This window comes from Meles meles, chromosome 12 (genome assembly GCF_922984935.1).
Source record: "Meles meles chromosome 12, mMelMel3.1 paternal haplotype, whole genome shotgun sequence".
Taxonomy (NCBI): Eukaryota; Metazoa; Chordata; class Mammalia; order Carnivora; family Mustelidae; genus Meles; species Meles meles.
The window spans coordinates 76,354,496-76,374,725 of NC_060077.1; the positions used below are offsets into that span (position 1 = coordinate 76,354,496).

The 20,230-nt window shown below is 38.3% G+C and overlaps 1 protein-coding gene across 19 annotated transcripts in view; it reads right to left on the reverse strand.

Moving 5' to 3' along the window:
* Positions 1 to 20,230, reverse strand: part of TCF4 (transcription factor 4) — a 349,439-nt gene that overhangs the window by 112,502 nt on the left and 216,707 nt on the right. For 14 of the 19 annotated variants that reach the window (XM_046024546.1, XM_046024539.1, XM_046024540.1 and 11 more), the window contains 2 exons: positions 12,404 to 12,533; positions 11,876 to 11,925 (listed from right to left, as the gene is read on the reverse strand). In XM_046024546.1, coding sequence (XP_045880502.1) covers positions 11,876 to 11,925; positions 12,404 to 12,533 — 180 coding nt within the window. The remainder of the gene's footprint in view (positions 1 to 11,875; positions 11,926 to 12,403; positions 12,534 to 20,230) is intronic. The other 5 variants (XM_046024544.1, XM_046024541.1, XM_046024559.1 and 2 more) reach the window with 1 other exon arrangement.

The following is a 20,230-nucleotide window of genomic DNA, read 5'->3' on the forward strand; positions in this document are numbered from 1 at the left end:
AACATCAGATTTTCTTTCTCCCTTTTTTTTTTCTCCATGAAAGGAAGAGGAATTGGGGGGGGGGGTTCCAAAGAATGGAATTTTTCCCTTGATTCTCAGAGGGAGAGGAAGATGGGAGTAAAATCATCTCCCCTGCCCCCCATCCTCGTCCCCCAACACGTTCTGATTTCTTCGCTAAAAGCATAGGATCAGACTCTAACCTGGTTTAACCTCTCCGTGTGCCCCGTAATGTTCTCATTCCCTCCAGCATTAACAGAGCAGGCCTTTTATGATCCCAACGAGGATCATCAGGTGAGGATCTCAATTTCTGGGCATTTCGGGAATCTGAGGGTAACCCAGGCCTCTTTAATTTTTACAGGTGACTCCATTTTTGTTGTGACCAGAACTGAACATAAAGCTTTTAAAAGCTTAAATGTACACATTTATGCATTCATTACACAGTGTTAAATCTAATTTGTTCTTTTTACTGTCACAGGAAGCACATGTTTAAAGCAATCTGTTTCCTCATGTGAATGCTTTCCTGTCTGTTTAAAAAAAATTGCGACACACTTTACCCTGAGTAACCAAGAGGTGATCATAAATATCCCTAAATAGCATTAAACAGATATGAAAGACATTAACACTTTCAGAATGCCAAAGTAGTATTAAAAAAAAAAAAATTCTAACAGATGCTCCTAGGTCAAAAAGTGAAATGTGTGTTTCCTGAAAAAACACTCTCATCAGAATCATAAATGAACTGTGAGCGGAGAAGGGTGTTGCTGAACAAACGGGGATCCTTTTGGGGAGGAACACAGCAATCCCCTGCCAAAGTGTACTTGCCATAAAAAGCCAAATTGAAATGGAAGTTTGATGAAAACCAATATCCTTTGTAATCCACAAGGTGGCAATGACTACAAATGAGGGGTGCCTCCATCGGATCTACCCGGGTTTCCCAGAGAAAGAGTCTGTCTCTGTGAACCTATGCCTCAGTCCTGTTCAGGGACACGAGGAAGGGGTCCGGCCAGAAGGCCCTTTCCCCGAGAGTCCAACGTGCTGCCTGGCTTTTCTGTCAATGAAAACTGACTGGGAAAAGTCATTCGCTGTGGAATGCAGACAGCAGGCTCTCTCTCCCCCACCCCTTTTGGCAGATTTTTTTTTTCTTTCGATGCAAGAGTTCACTAATCAGCCCTTATTAAAAAAAAAACAAAAAACAAAAAAAAAAAACTGTTCTAAGTTTCCCTTAGCTGACAAGCAAAAACAAGTTTTCTTTTATGAATTCAGCAATGGCCCTGGGGAGTCGGGGGGAGAAGAAAAAAAAAAACAACAACCCAAAAACCCCCACATTACAATGTGGCAAAAGCCAGAATCCAGCAATACTTTGACTTTATCTTAAAACGTCTGTATACATAGTCCTGTTTCATGTTAGAAATTTACCTAAACAGTCCTAAACAAGTCGAACTCTGTTTTACTTTAGAAGTGAAACAAAGTGCCACATGCTCCCACCTACTCTGCACATCTTCGTCTTGCCAGATGAAGCCAAAACCCCAGGCTTGACCTTTTCGCGTGGGGACCAGAGCCAGTCCGACAAAGGAGGTTCATCACTGGGGAGGGCCCGCTTCTGACCAGTTACAGAGTAGACTGATGGAGGATGAGAGGAGAAGCATGCATCTCCTTATCGCTTGGAGGCAGGGCTGATCCAGGCATAAACAAATTACTGGCAGAGGGAATCATATTATGAGGCCTCTGTCATTTTGGCCTGATGTCCCATTTCAAGAGAAAAAAGATGGGGTACGTACTTGCAACACAAACTTTGTAGAGTGATAAGTCTAATGATTAAAACAGCCGACTAGGTGTCTTGGCCTGATAGAGACACCCCTGCAAGGACAAAGATATACAAAAAGTGCTTGTAGGTTTTTGTCGTTTTGGGGAAAAAGCCAGTGACCTCCATGAGGTAGAATTCTTCTACACGCAGCTGGGATCCTGGTCTTCATTTCTGTTCAGCAGCTAAATACACCAGTAAGCCGCATGTTCACTTTTTCCCAAGTGCTAGAAGAAAGGGGGTTACCTTGCGGCTGGTGTTAACATTGTCGGGGGGCTTATTATTATTGTCATTAGAGGTTATCATTGCTTAGATATTTACAATGTGTCAGGACCACACGGAGCACATCACATATATTTTGTCATTTATTTATTTCTCCCAATATCCTTGGGGGAAATGCCTATTTCCCTCATTTTTAAGGGAAGAATTCAAGGATATTACATCACGTGCCCAAGGCCATGTGGCTAGTAAGCAGCATAGCCAACTAAAAACCCAGTCGATTCCAGGCTCCTAACCACTAGATCATACTACCTCTGTTGCAGAAATGGTATATCGAATGGTCTACTCTCCTTAAGGGGTCTGCCTGGGCAGAAGTTGTACATTATAAACAGTGAACACCTTAGAGGTACCGTGGGTCATTCTACAGTGAGATGAAACTTCTGAATATTTAATTTGTTCCAGATAGGCAAATACTTGATATGTTGGATCAGGTTGTGGAGACCTTTTTGTTCTACCAAGGGTTCTGAATAGCCAGCAGCATGGCTGCATAGCCTCGTGATTAAGGACAGATAAGCCTTCGGACAGACTGCCGGGGTCTCAATCTCAGCTCTGCCATTTACGAGCTGTGTAACCTCAGGCAAGTGTCTCTACCCCTCTGTGTCTAGTTTCTTTAGCTATGAATGAAGAGTAGGCTATCCCATCTCATAGGATCTTGTCAGCGTTAACATGATTTACTGGAGGCAAAGTGCTCAGTTCCTGGCTCAGGATAAGCACGGTGGTAAGGGTTTGTCCTGAGTGTATCAACCTCATCTCCTGGAGAAGATGTTATTTATACCATGAAATAGGTTAGTGACCCAACCAGGGCTACGAGGTTTAAGAAAAGGTTATGGGACATTTAATTAGGAAGATCTCTTGCTTTCTAGTGCAGTGTTATTTCCAACCCACTACCCCACTTTTATTACTATCTTCATTCTTGGAAATCCCTTTCAAGGAAATATGCAAGTCAGTGAATTTAACCTTTATGGGACCCCCCCTCAAAAAAAAGATGTAAAAAAGATCCTTACCCATTTAAGGTGCTTACAAGTGGGTAAGGAGACTCAGCATCCCCAAATCGATCCCAAAGGACAGTAAGCCCTGTGTTTCACTGCGTGTGTTGATTTTTTGAACACATGACCTTCTCAAAAGGCCCAGACTTTATGCTCTTTAAAATACTAAGGTCAACCCCAGCAATTGGGGATGTGAGTGACAGAACACAGGGAACTTCCTTAAACAGGAAGGACCTCAGCGGTGAAGTTTCATGATTTAAATAAAGAGGACACTGAAGAGAAAGAAATATTCAGTGTTGCTCCTTGTGTCGAGTTTTTTGGTTAGCTGAACAATATGCTTTGAAAAAGTATACAAGAAGAAAGAAATGACTGACTGAATGAAAACTTCTGAGAATGCTTTCTTCTCCCTCCCACCTGGATCTCCCAGTTTGTTATCACAGGGTTCTGCTTAACAGGTAGGTTGTTGGTGTAATTTATTGAAGGGAAAACAAAACAGCATTGTTTGTGGAATAATTACTTATTGGGATCTGAATTTCATAATTCCAACTCTATCTGCCCGTAATAAAAATGCTGAATCCCATTTTCTTTTGCCCAACCCTATCAATTAAGCTATAGATGATATGTAGCAATGTGGGGTATATATCTAAAAATAAAATTCGTATCAAGGCACTCTATGAGGAACCCACAGGTTTTGGCAATAAAACTTCACTCGTGAAGCATATGCCTTAGTATTAAATGGCAGAATTTGTACCTTTTTATGACAGAACAATACTTTCAAACAGTACAATAGTTACAGAAACAGATTGATTTTCTATTTAGCTTAGTGGCTTACAAATTTCAAACTGATTCAAAAAGTCTTAATTCCCAGGCCATGAACATTCTTTTAAAACCTCAGCTTCAGTGGTGAGGAGAAAAGAGTTGACCACTACTGTACTTGGCGACACATTTTATTTTTTAATCTCATCTGCTAACCTCTCAAGTTCTCAGACTTTCCTATGATAAAGCTCGGGTTTTTATACCCCACTTATTATTGAATTATTTTGTACTCAGGTTCGTTTCATAATGAGCAAGACAAAAAATATTATTGTACCCTAGGTTAATACACCTGAGCACTTGTGAAACAACTGAATTCCCCAAACAGGGTTACTTGAAAACGTTAACGCCAAGAAATCAACCTCCTACTTGAAACTGTTTTCTCAAGGCAGCCAATGATAGACTCTGCCAATCGGTACAAGGAAAGCCATTACAGTGTTATTAGAAGTATAATCCAGGAGGCATATTTAGAATGATATAGGCTGGGGAAGAGGAGGCTGCTGTAGACATACACTCTTTCTCGGATGGTATCAAAATAATTGCTCCAAAACAACATTTTTTCTTTTTAAGAAAAAAAAAAAAAAAAAACCCTAGATGGTAACAGTAAGTGGGAACAGTGACAGTTTCTGTATGTGTGTGAGAAATATACCACAAGGGTCATTTTTCTGAGAACACTAAGTCTTTCTAATATGAGTCCATGTTTCACAAAGGAAATGCCTTTTAATCGACATCGTTGCAAACACTCCTGACACACAGCAACACGCCAAAACATTTCTTTACACTTTGCTACCAAGGGGGCTTTGCTAAGAAACGCCCTTCTTCTTCTTCTGTCCCACTGAATACTCAAGCTAAACCCAGTGACACTGCATACATGTGCAGGCCCTCACCCGAATACTCTAGAAACAAACGCTTACATATCAAGTCTCAACCTTACTGGCGTATTTAGGATTGATTAATTCCTCAGATGACAAAGTTAGGCAAAAAAGATGATCGTGGCTGTCGCCGCACGACTCGAATATGGAGCTCTAAAAGTGTCCTCTTCAAACTCGAATTTGCACATTCTTTCAGAATGGAAATCTGTGCTTCTCAGCGAAACTTAAAGCGGTTTTTTCAACCTTGAAATCCTACAAAATGCAGGCCCTTCTGCACTACCTTAATTTCTCTGAAGAGGGAGTAGAAGCTCCAGCAAAGCATAAAACTCACAGAGCTCTGTACCTAAGCAACAGCAGCAACTACCCAAAAAAAAAAAAAAAAAAAAAAAAAAAAAAAAAAAAAATCAGACTCATTCACATGCTGCTGTTTTGAGATAAAATAATTGAGTATTTAAAACTACAAAATTTGCACTGCATTTCATAAAACCTCTTATTCCTTTTTAAAAAGAGCACACTCCACTACACAAATACACCCTGGGACAGTTGAGATCAAGGCTGAGAATCTCATGCTGTTGCGTGGCAATGGGACTTTATGTTCAGTTTAAGAATTCAGTGCAATTTATTTAAAAAACAAAACAAAGCAAGTGTCTGTCAACAGCCTGACAGAATTTAATCTGCCTTCAGAAAATACAACTTTGCTATTTTTGAAGAGACTCTTCATTCCTTTCAGGGTTATTGCCACATATTTTGAGAGACACTTACTTAGTCCTCCAAGTTCTTTCTATCTGATTTTGATTTCGGACTTTCAGACAAAAACTTTACTATTGTTTGAAATCAGGAAAACACACCTTGAAAACACAGAAACTGTCAGTGATCGCGGGGGTCGGGGGGGGAAGTGAGTAAGCTTCCCTATGTTAGAAAATAAAATGAATGGTTCAATCAAGGAAATACAGGAACTTTAAAAAATGGTTCCTGACCAAATATTGAGCCAAGAATCTATATTATTCCACAGACATAAAGTAAATGCACAGTCAAACCACACGCTGCAAAACAAGCTTGTGTAATTTCAGAATGCATGCAAGCCTGTTACAATTCTCTCTCTAGGTAAGCCGCCTTCCAGCAGCTTCTTGGATTTCTTAATAATTAAACCACTCAGACGGAGTCCAAGACTTCACACCAAAATACCCTCTTCAGTGCAAGGGATAAAACAAGGTTCCAAATAACAGTTTCCTGAAATGTATTTCTCCTTTCTCAACAAATAAGGCCAGTTTTATACTAAATGCTATTGTTCCAGTTGTTGAAATCTTAGCAAAAGTCCTGTAAGTCTTAGCAGGTGAAATATTGAAAAGTTGGTTAAAAAAATAAAAATACACACGGGGGTGGGGGGGACTAGATATCAAGCATGCCACCTTAGAAGAGCTTGCTTGGTAGAATAATCAGACAAAGGGGGCCGGGAAGGCATCTCTATTGAGGAGGAAACTAGGTGGTTGTGTCTCATTTGAGTATTTGACACATATATCCTTTTCATTTGTATAGATAATCCTAGAAGAGCTCACAAATATGCAAACCTTTCCTCTATAGTTGACTTTTGTGTTTTTCTTCTTCCTTACATTTCTTCCCACTTTATATTTAAAATATACACACCAGAAGTCATCCTTTTAAGGGGAACAGGAATAGATTTCATAATAGAGAGATGATGGAAAAGAGATTTCATTATTCCAAAATTCCAAACAAAAATACAGAAATCTTGTAGCAAACTCCTGAGAGATTGGAATGCCTAATGGTACATATGTTGTATATTTGGATGAATCTCATATGCTTATGAAATATTCTTAATAGACTAAGAACCCCCAATAAAAACTTTAAATATAGAGATTCTCCTATATTTGTCTCATACCCAGCAATTCATAAAAAAAGCATAATGTCCGTAGCCTCTAACTGTAATGGAGACAATAAGATTGGTTTTCAAAGAAAGAATGTATATGCTGAACTTCTGAAGCCTTTGGTTTAGTAAATTCAATATTAATTTCACAAAAATATATGTTCTCTGCGATGAACATCTTCTCAACTTTCAAGGTACTCCCCGGTGTCATGTGATCTATTCTGTGTAAATTGTACAGAAAAAGTGAATAACACTTTTGTCCTGTTGGGGATGATTTAATTGCATTATACTTTATCTCTTTTCTGTCTATACATTTTCATAACTAGTAAGCATAATTCTAATATCTGAACTTCATATTTCAATATCTTTAGTTGGAGAATGGGTACACTAAGTTTAAAGTTAACTATTGTGAGCTATCCAAAGATTTTAATGTAAACACCTATGGTTACACTTTTTCACAAAGGATCTACCCCTCCAGGAATGAAATTTGATGAGGCCCCTCATTTTATATCTTATCACATAACTGGTTACTCTAGACAAAGGATCGTGTCCAGGTAGCTGACACTAAGTTCATTTTAAAATTAATATAAATTTTATTGTAACAAAAGCTATATTATCCCTCAAGTTAAAATTCTACTGACATGTAATAGCATCACTGTGATTTATGATTAATTTCAAAGTAATGGGGGAAATGATATATTTTAAGTACTGAGCTTTTCAATCATATATAGTTTCTGAGCCTCTAAAAGGAAAAAAATGATTACCAACTTCTCTTTTACATTGTGATTTCCTCAAGTATTTGAGAAAGAAAATTTTATTTTCCAAAAATATTTTAAGGTCTGAACTCGGCATCATTTTTGAAACCTTCGAATATGAAGGTTTTTTACATATTGTAAAAGGCACAGGACACTTAATGCCATCAACATTACCCAACTTTTCCTGATATTCTTAATAATCTCTTTTGTAAAAGAAAGTCTCATTTAAACTTTAAGATTTTATTTTCTTTAAGCATTTTTCTGTTAAGAAACTCGGTAAAACCTGGTGTCTTATACACACTGAATTTTTACTTTTCAAGTCCATCTAATGACGAACTCATCTCAAAGTTTCTTGGAGTGCCCAAATCTTATTTTAGAATCTTTCCTATCATAGAGATTGTTGTCCTTAGGACCTATGTGTCCAAAATTATCTCTGACCACCTAATGCAAAGCTTGCCAGATCTATGTGATTTTTAAAACTATAAGCAAACAAAGAAAAAACAACTGTAATTTAACATTAAAAAAAAAAGACTTTACTGAAAAGTTCAGTTTGGAAAAATCCCTGGTGATAAGACATGTCATAAACTTCTTCTAAGGATAAAACTTCTTATTTCTAGAGACATCTAAAGTTCCAGGGATTCCAAATGGGGAAGACAGTGAGACTGCCACTGAAGTTTCAAAACTCAGTTGGAAGTAAAGATAAATTCCACCCATGTTTGAAGTAGAATTGGTTGCTGTTGTTACCAGTTTCTGGTTAAATGTATGTCATTTCACATTCAAATTATAAGAAGATGGAGTTTTTATATGTTTCCATATTGGCGGGCACAATAAAGTTCTCGAAAGACCATATCTTTGTGCTTTTTATGTATGTGCGGAAAAAAACATTTTAGAATAGCACAATGTGAAAATTTTTTGCTTTCTAGATTTTAATGCCTCCATGTAAATTTCTAAGAATTATGGATCATTTTCCCCAAAAATGTGATTTAATGGGTATATTTTTCTCCGCATGAGTTCAGGATTCAATATGTATGACGATGCGGCTATACAAAGACAAGAAATCTGCTGGAAAGAGCAATAGAGTTGAAAAGTGTTAAGTCTGAGATCTAGGATTTAAAAGAGAAATCCAAGACATAGAAATCAGACTGGAAGTTCACGTGCAGATCCCAGAAATCAGACAGGTGAAATGAACGCCGGCGTCAACAGACAGCAGAGCTTTACTGTCGAACTGCCATCAAGAGATGGGGGCGACCAGAAGCTGGTCTGCGACGGAAAAGAACATTCTGCGATCTGAACAGAGAACAGGCAAATGTTCTGCGGTACTAAGCCGGGCTCTGGTGGGCAATTAGAGAGTTGTCGTTTCGCACAGCCTTCCCTTTAAAGAGACATCCCCCTAGCCCTAACTCCAGGCCTCTGCGGTCCAGGGGGCCAGACTTCCTTCCCTGCACTGCGCCTGTGCAAGGCGACCCCGCAGGGTGGTTCTTCCGCCGCCCTATCACTGTCACGCTTCCGCCGTGACTCCAGGTCTCTTAGAGGCAATGCACAGCACAAACACATTCCAGGATCCTGCCAGATCCATGGCATGATGTTGGGCCAGGCTTATGTTTCCTCTCTCCCACAGATGCTGCAGTATTTTGAAAAACAGGGCCAGGCGAGCCCCTCGCTCTCATTGCCTGTGAAGATCCAGACTAATGGCGACAAAAGAGGTCCAGCCTCTGTCTTCGGGGAATGCCATAAGTAATATCTGATTACAGATGTTACAGTTTACATTTTCTTTGTTTTAGGTTAAGGAAGAGAAAGGGCCCATGTCGAAAAGGAGGGGGAAAAAGGGAGTTGATGCAACAGATTGTGACAGATTTATTACTATTTATCACGGTAAATATGTATCGCAGAAAACATATAAATGTCTTTATCTAGTCGTAATCACTCCAAAGGAAACCTTTGATTAGCCCCAATTTCTTATTATTTGTAATAAAATTATTCACACATACTGAAGCAAGTTTTAGGAAGTGTCTCTTGTCAGATTTACAGTCATCATTTTTATTTGAGCTTAAAAAAAGAATAAACATGGCGGAGGTCTGAAAATATGAAAATATGGGTCTACTAGGGCAAATGTGCTACAGTGACTATTGCAGACTCTTTAATCAAATTAAAACATATATATGTTGTGTGGTGGTAAGGCACGTGGATCTTGTTGTAAATAATAAGCAATCCAACGCATACAACAAACCGAATATAAACTAAGTTAAATTGTGATTAGAACAGAGCTGAGATTTTTTTTTTTTCCAAGTAGTAACAATAAATAGATGACTGGATTCTAAAATCGACCAAACTAAGTCATTCTTTTTTGTTTAAAAAAGAAAAAAATAAATAAAAAATAACAAGGATAAAATTTCCATTTCAATTGAATTTTCCCCCTTGCCTTTCCAAAAACAGGCTCTATTTACAAAAATGTTCTTTCAGGACCATTAAAACATTTAGCCAAGATAAATTGTCTAAGAAGAGTAAATCCTGAACTGACCATCAAAAGCCAAAAATTAAATAATACAAATTAAATTTCCAATTCCATATCTACTGGGAAGAAAGGAAAGACACTTTTAGATTTCTGAACATCTGACAATATATCACCAGCACACAAACTGTCTAAACAGCAAAGAAAAAAACTACTTTCAGTAAAATTTTCTATAGGGAAAATTAGCTCTAGGGAAATACTTAAAAATTTACAATGAAGTAGGAGAAATTATTGTTGACAACGATTAAGCAGATAGATATTATCTAATGCCATACCCAAGCACTCCTTGGAAATTGTGTCGATTTCTGCATAATTTTAGCATTGGAAAAAACAAAGTTCATTTGACTCTGAGGCATAAATAAGGTTCTATAGCTTTAAGTTTTCCATGGCTTTTATGACACACAGCTATTCTATCATTTCAGAAGAGTCAAAGGTCCACTTACTGTATTTAATACTGTCCGTATTAGGTTCAGGCATGTTTAAAATGTAAACAGCTGTGAGGACTATATCATTTGAAGTTGTCATAAAAGCTATTAAAAGCTAAAGTTTCATCTACATTAAATCCACCACAAACTTCAAGCTTAAAATATGCTTATAAAAACCTGAGGGGATATTAGTCAATTTCAATACAGCATAGAAATTAAAAGAATAAACCACTCGGTACATGTTTAAGTGACTTACTGGTAGTCCAAAGTGACTATTTTATACACCATTGGCAGTTTTATTTACACAATATTTTTCTATATTTATGGATAATTTTGTGATTCTTCTACAATATTACCAAGTCTATGATAATCAGCATACAAAATTTGTGTTTTTTTCCTGATAAAGACTCACTCTGATATATTCACTTAATAATTTTTTGGATGAGCTGAACTGAAATCAAGTCAAATACACAGGTGTTTGGGTTAATCTAATCTTAGCACATTTGCAAAACCTATTATTCTCCTAATTTATTAAAAATGAAGTAAAAATAATATGCGAGCATTGATTGGTAATATGTTTTCAGAAACCCAAATATCATTTTATTTCAGAGGAGAAGAACTTACAATAGGGCTCATTAGCATTCTTTTCAAAGAATACTAGTGCCCTACAGAGCACAGAATTAAATTAAATGAAATCAAAACTGTGTATCTATACCTGTATCTCTCTTTCTGAAGGAAGGAAAGAAGGAAGGAAGGAGGAAGGAAAAAAGGAAGGAAGGAAGGAGAGAGGAACTCATTTTTATTCTACGTAAGGAGGAAGCTCGCTAGGGAAAGATTGGTTCTAAACAAAATTAAACAAAACCATCTAGGAACTCAGATTTGAAAATATATGTAAGAATTGAAAATAAAGAGATCTTATTTAGTTGTGATCACAACAGCCTTTTGCTACGTTGGAGACTGGAAGGACCTCAGCCGCGCCCAAGTCCAGCTCCAGGTATTAAAAAGACCCAGAATGCTCTTGGCTACAGATGTTTCTTCTGGTTGTCACCTGGTATTCCTGACACAAATGGCTACTGATGCGGCTACCTCTGAAGCTTTTATTCAGTCACCTCTCTAGAAAATAGAGACATTCTCTCTGCACTCTGGGCTGAAACCCATGTAAATTTTTCCTAAATCCTCTCCACAAATCTCCTTTCGCATGCAAATCCATAAATCATCATAATACTGACAAAGAATTTAACCAACAGATGAAACTAATACTCATTCTCTTGAAAGCCCTGTACAGGTAAAACTCCTCCAACTTCAGGCACCTTTTCAAGGCTCTCTTCGAAGCTTAACCTGCCGAGTATCCACACAACCACCCAGCCTTCCAGGATATGCAATTAATCACTCCAAGGCGGGTCAGGTGGCTGGACGTGCGGGTCGTTCCTGCCCCAGCCACATTCTAGAGAAATGTGCAGCTCTGGCACCTAGCACCTTGTTACTCCCCTCTCCCTCGCACCGGTACGAAACAACAAAATAAACAAGATGCAAAAGCAGAAACGAGCAGTACTTACTGAAGATGGCAAACCTGGAGGAACTTTCCGAACTTTCTTTGTCTGCACCTCTGAAAGAAAAGGAAGAGGGGCGGTGAGGTCCCCGCATGCCCATCTTCCTAACTAAAACAGATTACACCACGAAGCCATTTAGATTAGACCAGATTTTCTGAAGTCGTTACCTTAGCAAAATGTCAGTACCGCTATCGTATTTTATTCTGGCAGACATCAAATTCTGCCTTTTTCGTAAAAATCAAGATCTTTAACTTTTTTTAAGCTTTGATTTTTTTTTAAGTTGCCTTATATGGGCAGCCAAGAGAAAACAAGAAATAAGCATACACCAAAATAGTTCTCTTGCTACTAGAAGTTGTTAACATACCCATCCAATGCACTACCGGGGAGGGGTGGTCACGAGCCTGACATTTGAGGGAAATTTTATGGTTTTGGAGGGTGGGGTGAGGGTAGGGCGAGAAGGGTGGTATTAAAAGAGAGAAGAAAGAAAAAGACGACTAATAATCACTCAGGCATTCAGACAGAGGAATACCTTACCCATGGCACTACTATGAAGAGGCCTCCTTCGGGGGTTATTGCTAGAATACTGATAATACTGGGAGCCAGGTTTGGTGGGCGACAGGGTTCCTGGGGTGCCCATATCCATGTCACCTCCAAGGAGACTCTGCTAAAAGGTTAAAAAGGGAAAACAAACATATAAGGTTAGTTTTTCCGCATTCACAACCCCCCAACTGATTGTTAGTACTTAAACCCAGGCAATAAACAAAACAGCATCTGGTAATTCTGCAACAATGACAAAACAACCAAACAAAAGGGAAAGCAATCTCAGAAGGCAGCCCAAAGTTTGTGGTTCCTTTTTTTTTTTAATTCTCTGCTTCTGAGAGGAAGGTGGAAGAAGGTGATTCTCTTTCAACAGTATTTTCATCTTAAGACAGCTCACATTTTAATTTTTTTTTTTTAAAGAAGAGGGCATTTAGGTCAGACTCGTGGTGTTTTGGGTTTTGTTTTTTTGTTTTGTTTTTTGCTTGTTTGTTGCTAATCGACACTTGGGCTCCTCTCTGGGAACTATCCCTGCCCTTCCTTCACAAGAACCCAAGAAGAATCTGGTTTTTCAGACGCACGCACAACTTCCCCCCGCTGCTCACATTGGGGGTGAGTGGAGAACGCTCCCGTCCACTGAGGACTCTGCCTCTCTCCATCGGCACAGCTCTACCCTCCTCGGATTTACACGGCACCCACAGAAGAGAAAATGCCAGCGGAGCCGGGCGTAAACTCAAATCTCACACTAACTTCCAGAATCACAGAGATAGAGGCATTCTAAGCTAACAGGAACAAATTAAAGGACATTAGCATGCCCTCTTGAGGACTACTGGAAGCTAAAACACATCCCCACAGATTAAACATTTACCTGAGCCCTAGAGAACTTTCACAAATATCATGAACTTACCACAGAGTGATAAATGACTAAACTTTCGAGAAGGATGACACGCGGAAGATTCGATAATAATATTACAATGTCTAAAAACTACATAAAAACTTACCCATAATATATAAATCGCCTGATTATACTCTGCATTGAACACATTGTTCTTTTAATTAGTCTGATACGCGAGAAAACAAGTGTAGATACGACCATTTATATTAAGAACAAATTTACTGTTTAATAAAGAAATTTTAAAATTAAGTACTAAAAATCTAACTTTATCGTTACTTGTAATCAACTTTTACTGACTGAACTAATTACTGTCCTTGATAAAGTACAGAATGTGTTTTCCCTAATCTAAATTCTAATCACCATGTCACTCACAACAGACTTAGGGATGCTTCACTAACACACTATTCACATGCAAAATACTCTAAATAGGCCAATTATGACTCTGCCCCTGTTCCCTGGTTAACCCGCTGAGAACTGAAAAATTTCACAAGGCAGTCACCAACTAAAACAAAGAGTCCTTGTTTTAAATTAAGACAGTCTTTTTGATTCCTAAATAGCTCAACAAAGTGGGATGTCTTCTAGTAAAAGCAGTTGGTCAAATATGACCCATAAGCTGGAAAATCAAAAATTCAAACCTCCCCTTTCCAGGGCCATGTAGCTAAATATCATAAAGAGAACCTCTCTATTCCAGGGGATTTTTGTGAGTGCTGGATGAGTAATATATAAAGGACTAATCAGTTACTGACAAGCTTGCCTTCACTGATTCCAGTTTCAGACTTTTCCAAGGGATGCAGGACGAACGTTACTTTAAAATGAAACTTCGAGGATGAGATTTTAGGTTGGAGGCCCATTTTGAGCGAAAACTCATGGCGAGTCTCTCCGGGTTTGCCACATCGATACCAGATAAAGCCAGAGTATTTACCAGATCAAAACCTGACATCTGCACGTCCTTTTGCTGCCTCTTCAGAACTTAAGAAAGATATCCAAATGCTACCCAGGGACAAACTAAAATATAGAGCTCTTTGCAATAGTTTTCTACAAATCAGGAATCCAACAGCTTAACATCATGATTTATTATAAGTGGCATTCAAGAATTTTAGAATCTGAACCTGATATTTCACTCTTGGTAAATCTTATTAACAAAAATCTTTATTTAAGCCCAAGTTTTCTTTGAAATTTCCATCAAAAAAAGCTGTGAGTGATTTAAATCACAACCTCCTCACAGTCTGGGAAATTTACAAATAAGCCTTCCTTTCACGAGAAGAGGAGTGTGAAGATGACATTATTGAAAACTTTGTATTTTAGGCAGACATCACTCCTCATTCTTCATTTATCTTTTTCTCAAATAATACAAAATATTCAAACAAGGACTGAGCAGATATGTTGAAATGCTTGCTTGTCTCCTTAATGAGCTTAACCACTGCTTAATTCTTGTTGGTCCTGGTGGCAAAGGTTTCCACTCCCAAGAAAGTAGATGCATTCAATAGGTCAACATAAAAACAAACAAGTTTGCTATACTGTGTTTTAGCAGCATTTCACAGCAGAGCTGTGAAAAATGGAAAATGATAATTAGGAGATCGCTCACTGGCTGTGGCTGACCTTACTGTTGTTAATTTAAAAGAAAATCATTTCACGGGCTAAATCATGCACCCAACCCTTGCATGTGCAGCCACATGAGCGATGGACAGTGACAGAGGGCTAAGACCAGATAGCACTTCCACACATGCAAAGGCTCACGCTAATCTTTTTTCTCCCCCTTTTTTTCCACAAAGCACATTCCTGTTTCTTTCTTTTTAGACCTGTTTGTTCCTTTTTCTTTTTCTCTCAGACAATAGAATCATTCTTCTAAAGCAACAAAAATAAGCATTTCCTCATACTTAAGGGGGCCCTAATCACCCCCCTAGGGAAAATTAAGATAAAAATATATGTGTTCCTATTGTAGAGTATACTTGTAAAATGAACAATAACCATTTACTATTGTTTGGCCTTTACGTCACAGGTTTAACTCTCTTTAGCGAGGAGAAAGAGAAAAAAAAAAAATTCCATTGGCTAAAAAACCTGAGTTTATGAACTTAGAAAGTTAATGGCATTCCATTTAATAAGGTAAATTGAATATGGCACAAAATGGATAAGGCATTCATTTACATATGAATTCACCTGCATGAGTGTATATATATAGAGGTGGGGGGGCACGCAAATTTTCACTTAATAGAAGTTGTTTGGAAGCGAAAGCCTGCGTTCAAAATGGGCCAGTTTGTCTTTGCCTTAAATAAGACTGTAAAGGTTTCAGGGTTTCCGCATTGTGCAAGCTCATGCTCTGTGGTTATGCTGGGTCCCAGTACGGAGCTGCCCGAGTCCGCCAGGAAACACTGGAAGCAAGATGTGGCACCTCGCACAGCTAACCTGTAAATCTTAAACCCATAGTTGAGCATTTTGTTTAACTGTCTGCAACGCGATGTGATGAGCCCTTCCCTTTCTTCACTCCTTATTTTCTTCTGAAGACAAACAGTCTTAAGACTTGAAATACCCTAACCAAAAAACAGAACCTGCTGACTCTGTTAACTGGGTTTAAATATCTTGGGGTCGACCACCCCCATGCCCAACAACCAACCCTTCAGCACAAAGCCCCACCAGAGCCCTTCAAATGCCAAACGCAGAACTCTCTACGAGGGTCCCTTTCTATTAAATTTTTTTGTCTTACATCAGATCTGGTTCTCAATCTAACACGTTCTCAACCCCTGCCCCAATTCCTTCAGGGCGGTGGCGGGGGGGGGGGGGGGGGTTGGGAGCTTTTTAAACATCCTTGATCAACCATTGAAGTTCTCTTATGCAACCAAGAAGGCAACCATGAATTAAACTTGAGTAACAGAAAAGCAGCATATATCTCAAATTAGATTTATAACTGAATGGTAATCAAAAATAGAACTCACTGCTTCGAGCTTAAATTATCAACTTTTTTCTTGTTAAACTAAAATCATCTTGCTCTGAACTATTATTTCATTTCAGTCAGCACTTTAGATGTAATGGGTGGGTGGTACATTTCTAAAAAGGAAGATTATATTTACCCTTAATTATAGATATGAGTGAGATCAGAGTACGATGAATGCTGCTTTTTGGCTTATAATTAATTCATCTAATAGGTGAATGACCTTGAATTTCTGAGTTGGGATCTGGGGCGGCGGGGGGGAGGGGGGAAAAGAAGTAGGAGAAAAAATTATCTCTGGGGAAAAGCAAATGTGCCCCTGGTTTCTTAGAGCTTTCTCTGATTTTGCGTCACTCCCATTACGTTGTGATCCGGTATCAGACACAACATCTTGGGGGGATGTTGTAGAACAGAGAAAAGCAGTCTCAGATGAAACCAGATTAAGCTCCTTTTCTGAACTATTGCCAAATGCTTGTGAGTCTAATTCATGTTTGGGTATTCTAGTACTCACACAGCTGCAATTCCATTCTTTCATCACAAACCTAAGTGATGTATAGTGGCTTTGTATGGTGAACTGACTCTATAAAGCCAGGAATTTTGGGAGGCTTTACATTAATAATGGAAATAAAATTCTGAACTACTATAAAACTTATGAATGCTGGGTATTTGTATGGATACCTAATCGACTTTGCAGTACTAAGTGCAAAATACACATCGAGCAAAATTACCAATTATATTTGTTTAAAACACTTTTTTTTTAAAAAATCGCAATTGAGGTCATTTCTACATAGTGAATTCTGCACAGAATCGGGTTTTCAAAGACACTGCTGAATAAGATTTCTAACAGCCATGGGGAAGTTTTTGCAAATCCCTGTCGAATAGCTGCTGCTGAATTTGCCATTTTGACCGCAGAAGGGCCATTGCTGACTTACTATAGAAGCAGGAGGGGGCGATAATTTTGCTGCTGTTGGCACTTACTCTGCAACCCAGAATATATCTCACACCAAAGGGCAATGAAGAACACAATATTTCCACCTGTCCAGTTTTGAACTTCAAAGCTCAAAACTGAAGGTCAGTCTTTGGACAGTCTCTATCCCCAATAGCTGAATGTCTAGGAATGCACCTTTATAGTTTATTTTGAGTTCTGGTTTATACTTGGTTTCAACAAAGAAGAACTCTGGAAACTCAGATAAGATGGCAAGGGTAACTCTCATAATCCGGGACTTAACAGATTGTGCTGCAGAGAAATGTAAATTATTGAAATTATCATTTAGCAAAGATTTTCTTTTAGGGACTTTAGGTCAATGCTTTTTATTTCTAGTCTGAATGTGTAGTGTACATCTAACAAGTCAGAAGCAGAATCCAAACCTCTTGAGGAAAGAGGGAGGGCTTTGAGGTCAGATCACATTGAACCCTACCTAGCTCAGTGGGGTTACTAATATAAGTGCTCTAAGCCTTATTCTTCTCCTCTGTAAAAAGAGAGTAATGCGAGCTCTATTACAGGGTTATCAGGAGGATGAAACAACATATGTAAAATGTCCAGCAGAGCTGGTGTCTAGCACATAGTTGCCCTCCATCCCATGTCCCTATAATTCATAGTCCTATATTACAAACCACTGATGACTATTTAAAAGTTTCCTCAAAAGCTGAGCATGATTCACTGGCAGTGAGATCATCTACTCTACTTTGAGATAAAAAGTATACATTGAGATAATAATTTTGAAAAGTCATCATAAAAAACTGAAAAAGAGCCACATTTGCAGACCTACATAAACAGTGATGATAGCCCCACGACCTAGAACCACGCTGGCAACAAGAGATGGCTGGTCTTGAGACATAGTGAAGAAAGACACTGGCCAACAAGCGATCTAGATGATTTCAGCTAGTAGCCATCTTCCTGAACTGCCACAAGGATTATTTCAATGGCTCATCTAATTTCATTTTCACAAGCGTAAGCACCTGCTATGGTTAATTCTACTACATGTGAGACCAAAACTAGGCACGCTACGTATTGTACAACTAGATATTTAAAAATAAGACGTGCATCTGATAAAATTTTATTAATGATATGATGCCAAATAAACTCAAATTCTTATTCCTACATTAGCCACTTAATAAATAGCTCAAACGAATTCAGTATTTTTTCTTTGCAAGGCCAACTACAGGCATTTAATGAATATTACGTGGTATTTATCAAGTACTATTCAAAAAAAAAAATCTGTGTTCCCCATGACATGACAAAGCACACATGCATGCACGTCACAGTTTTGGCTGGGAATTTGCATAACCTCCAAAACATTCAATTGACCTTGGACAAAATGATTTATTTTTGTAGTGATTATATTTCACCATACATTAAAAATTCAAGTATATTGTCTTTTCCTATAAAGAAACACAACACCTTATATGTAAATGTTATAATGTGATTCAAAGGTTGCCATGGTAACTATTACTTAATGTATACCAGAGTAATAGTCAAGTAAAAACTCATGCATTTTGATATGGAAATTACAACTGCCCAAGGGTTGGCAAGGTTTATGCATTCACCTATTTGACTACCTCTCAAAAAAAAAAAAAAACCGAAAAAACAAAAAACCAACACTACAACAAACAACATTTACTGTATACAATAAAGTGAGGAGGTCTTTCAGTGGTTTCTGAAAATCCATTCTGAAATCCCAAGTCATCTATTACATATTAAAAAGAGGATTTTTATTTGTTAGTGAGAAGGCAGGAATTCAGCAAAAGAAAAACAGGAAAGCAATCAGGATCCTACCATAAAAATGGATTTGAAGAAATCTTATATAAACAATATAGAATTTAAGATAACTACCTTCTTTTCAGTTTATGCTCCTTCTCAGTTAAGGAAGTTTATTTAATATATAATTTGATAAATGTGCTATAATCACTACTTGCCTTAAAATGTTTCTCTCTAGCAATTTTGTTCCAAAGTAAAAATAGAACAATTTGAATAAGACCTGTTAACATACTAGGGAATTAACACTACTTCTCCTATAAATATAAACACGTGGCCGTAATAAACGTGCCGACTTTAAAGTATATTTGGCCAGGTTGCTATTTTAGTAAAATTAAGTGGTATCAAAATGTCACATGTCAGTCTTCTTCATATTGGGTGGGGAAGGTTCCATTTCAAGGTTGTTGTAAATGCCTTCCTCTCTAGTAAGGATTTATAAAAACATTTTTATTTTGAGACTGTCCTCATGGAGGACAGGATCCGGGATCTCTGTCTGCTTAACCAGTATCTCGCATAGCTTCTCAATTAAAGTCTAACAGCCAACATACAAGATTTACTAAAATAAGGTATCCTGATAACTTTCTGAACTTGTACATAAGGTGATAAGCCTACCACATGACATGAGGAAATTGAGGTTATCTGGAGAAGCAGTGAATGCATGATGGAATTTTCAAATCATCATGAACTTCTTTACATTCTGACTATCCTTCCAAAGCTGGGCACGCACAGCCTCCTCCTTGAAGTGGGTCGGCTTTCAATGTGTGTTCACAGCTTAGTTCCCAAAGAGCTCTCTTGAGTACATGGCTTATCAAGAATATGTGGCCGGGAAGGCCAAACGAGCTTATATGCTGGTTAAAAGGGAAAATGGCTTATTCATAGTTCACCTCCCTATTGTGCCCGGCCCAGAGACCTGCCATGGCAAACGCTCACTAAATATTGAAATAAATGCAGAACTATCCTGATTAATCAAACTGGGGACTTGAACAGCTATTCTGCTGGATGGGGTCTTTTTTTTTTTTTTTTTTCTGGCATAGATGTATTCCATTAGTCCTTCCAATTACTGTTGCTGAAAATAATAAAAGAGTAGTAATAGCGGAGGAAGGGGGAGCAGGACCGTGCAGTGAGACCAGCGATAAAGGTAGAGCCGTGAGAGCTGAGGGACTGCGGAGAACCGAGCATGGCAGCAGATCCTTTCCCTACCACCAAGGTAGAAGATCGGACCGTCACTGAGCTCACGGGGACATTCAGAGT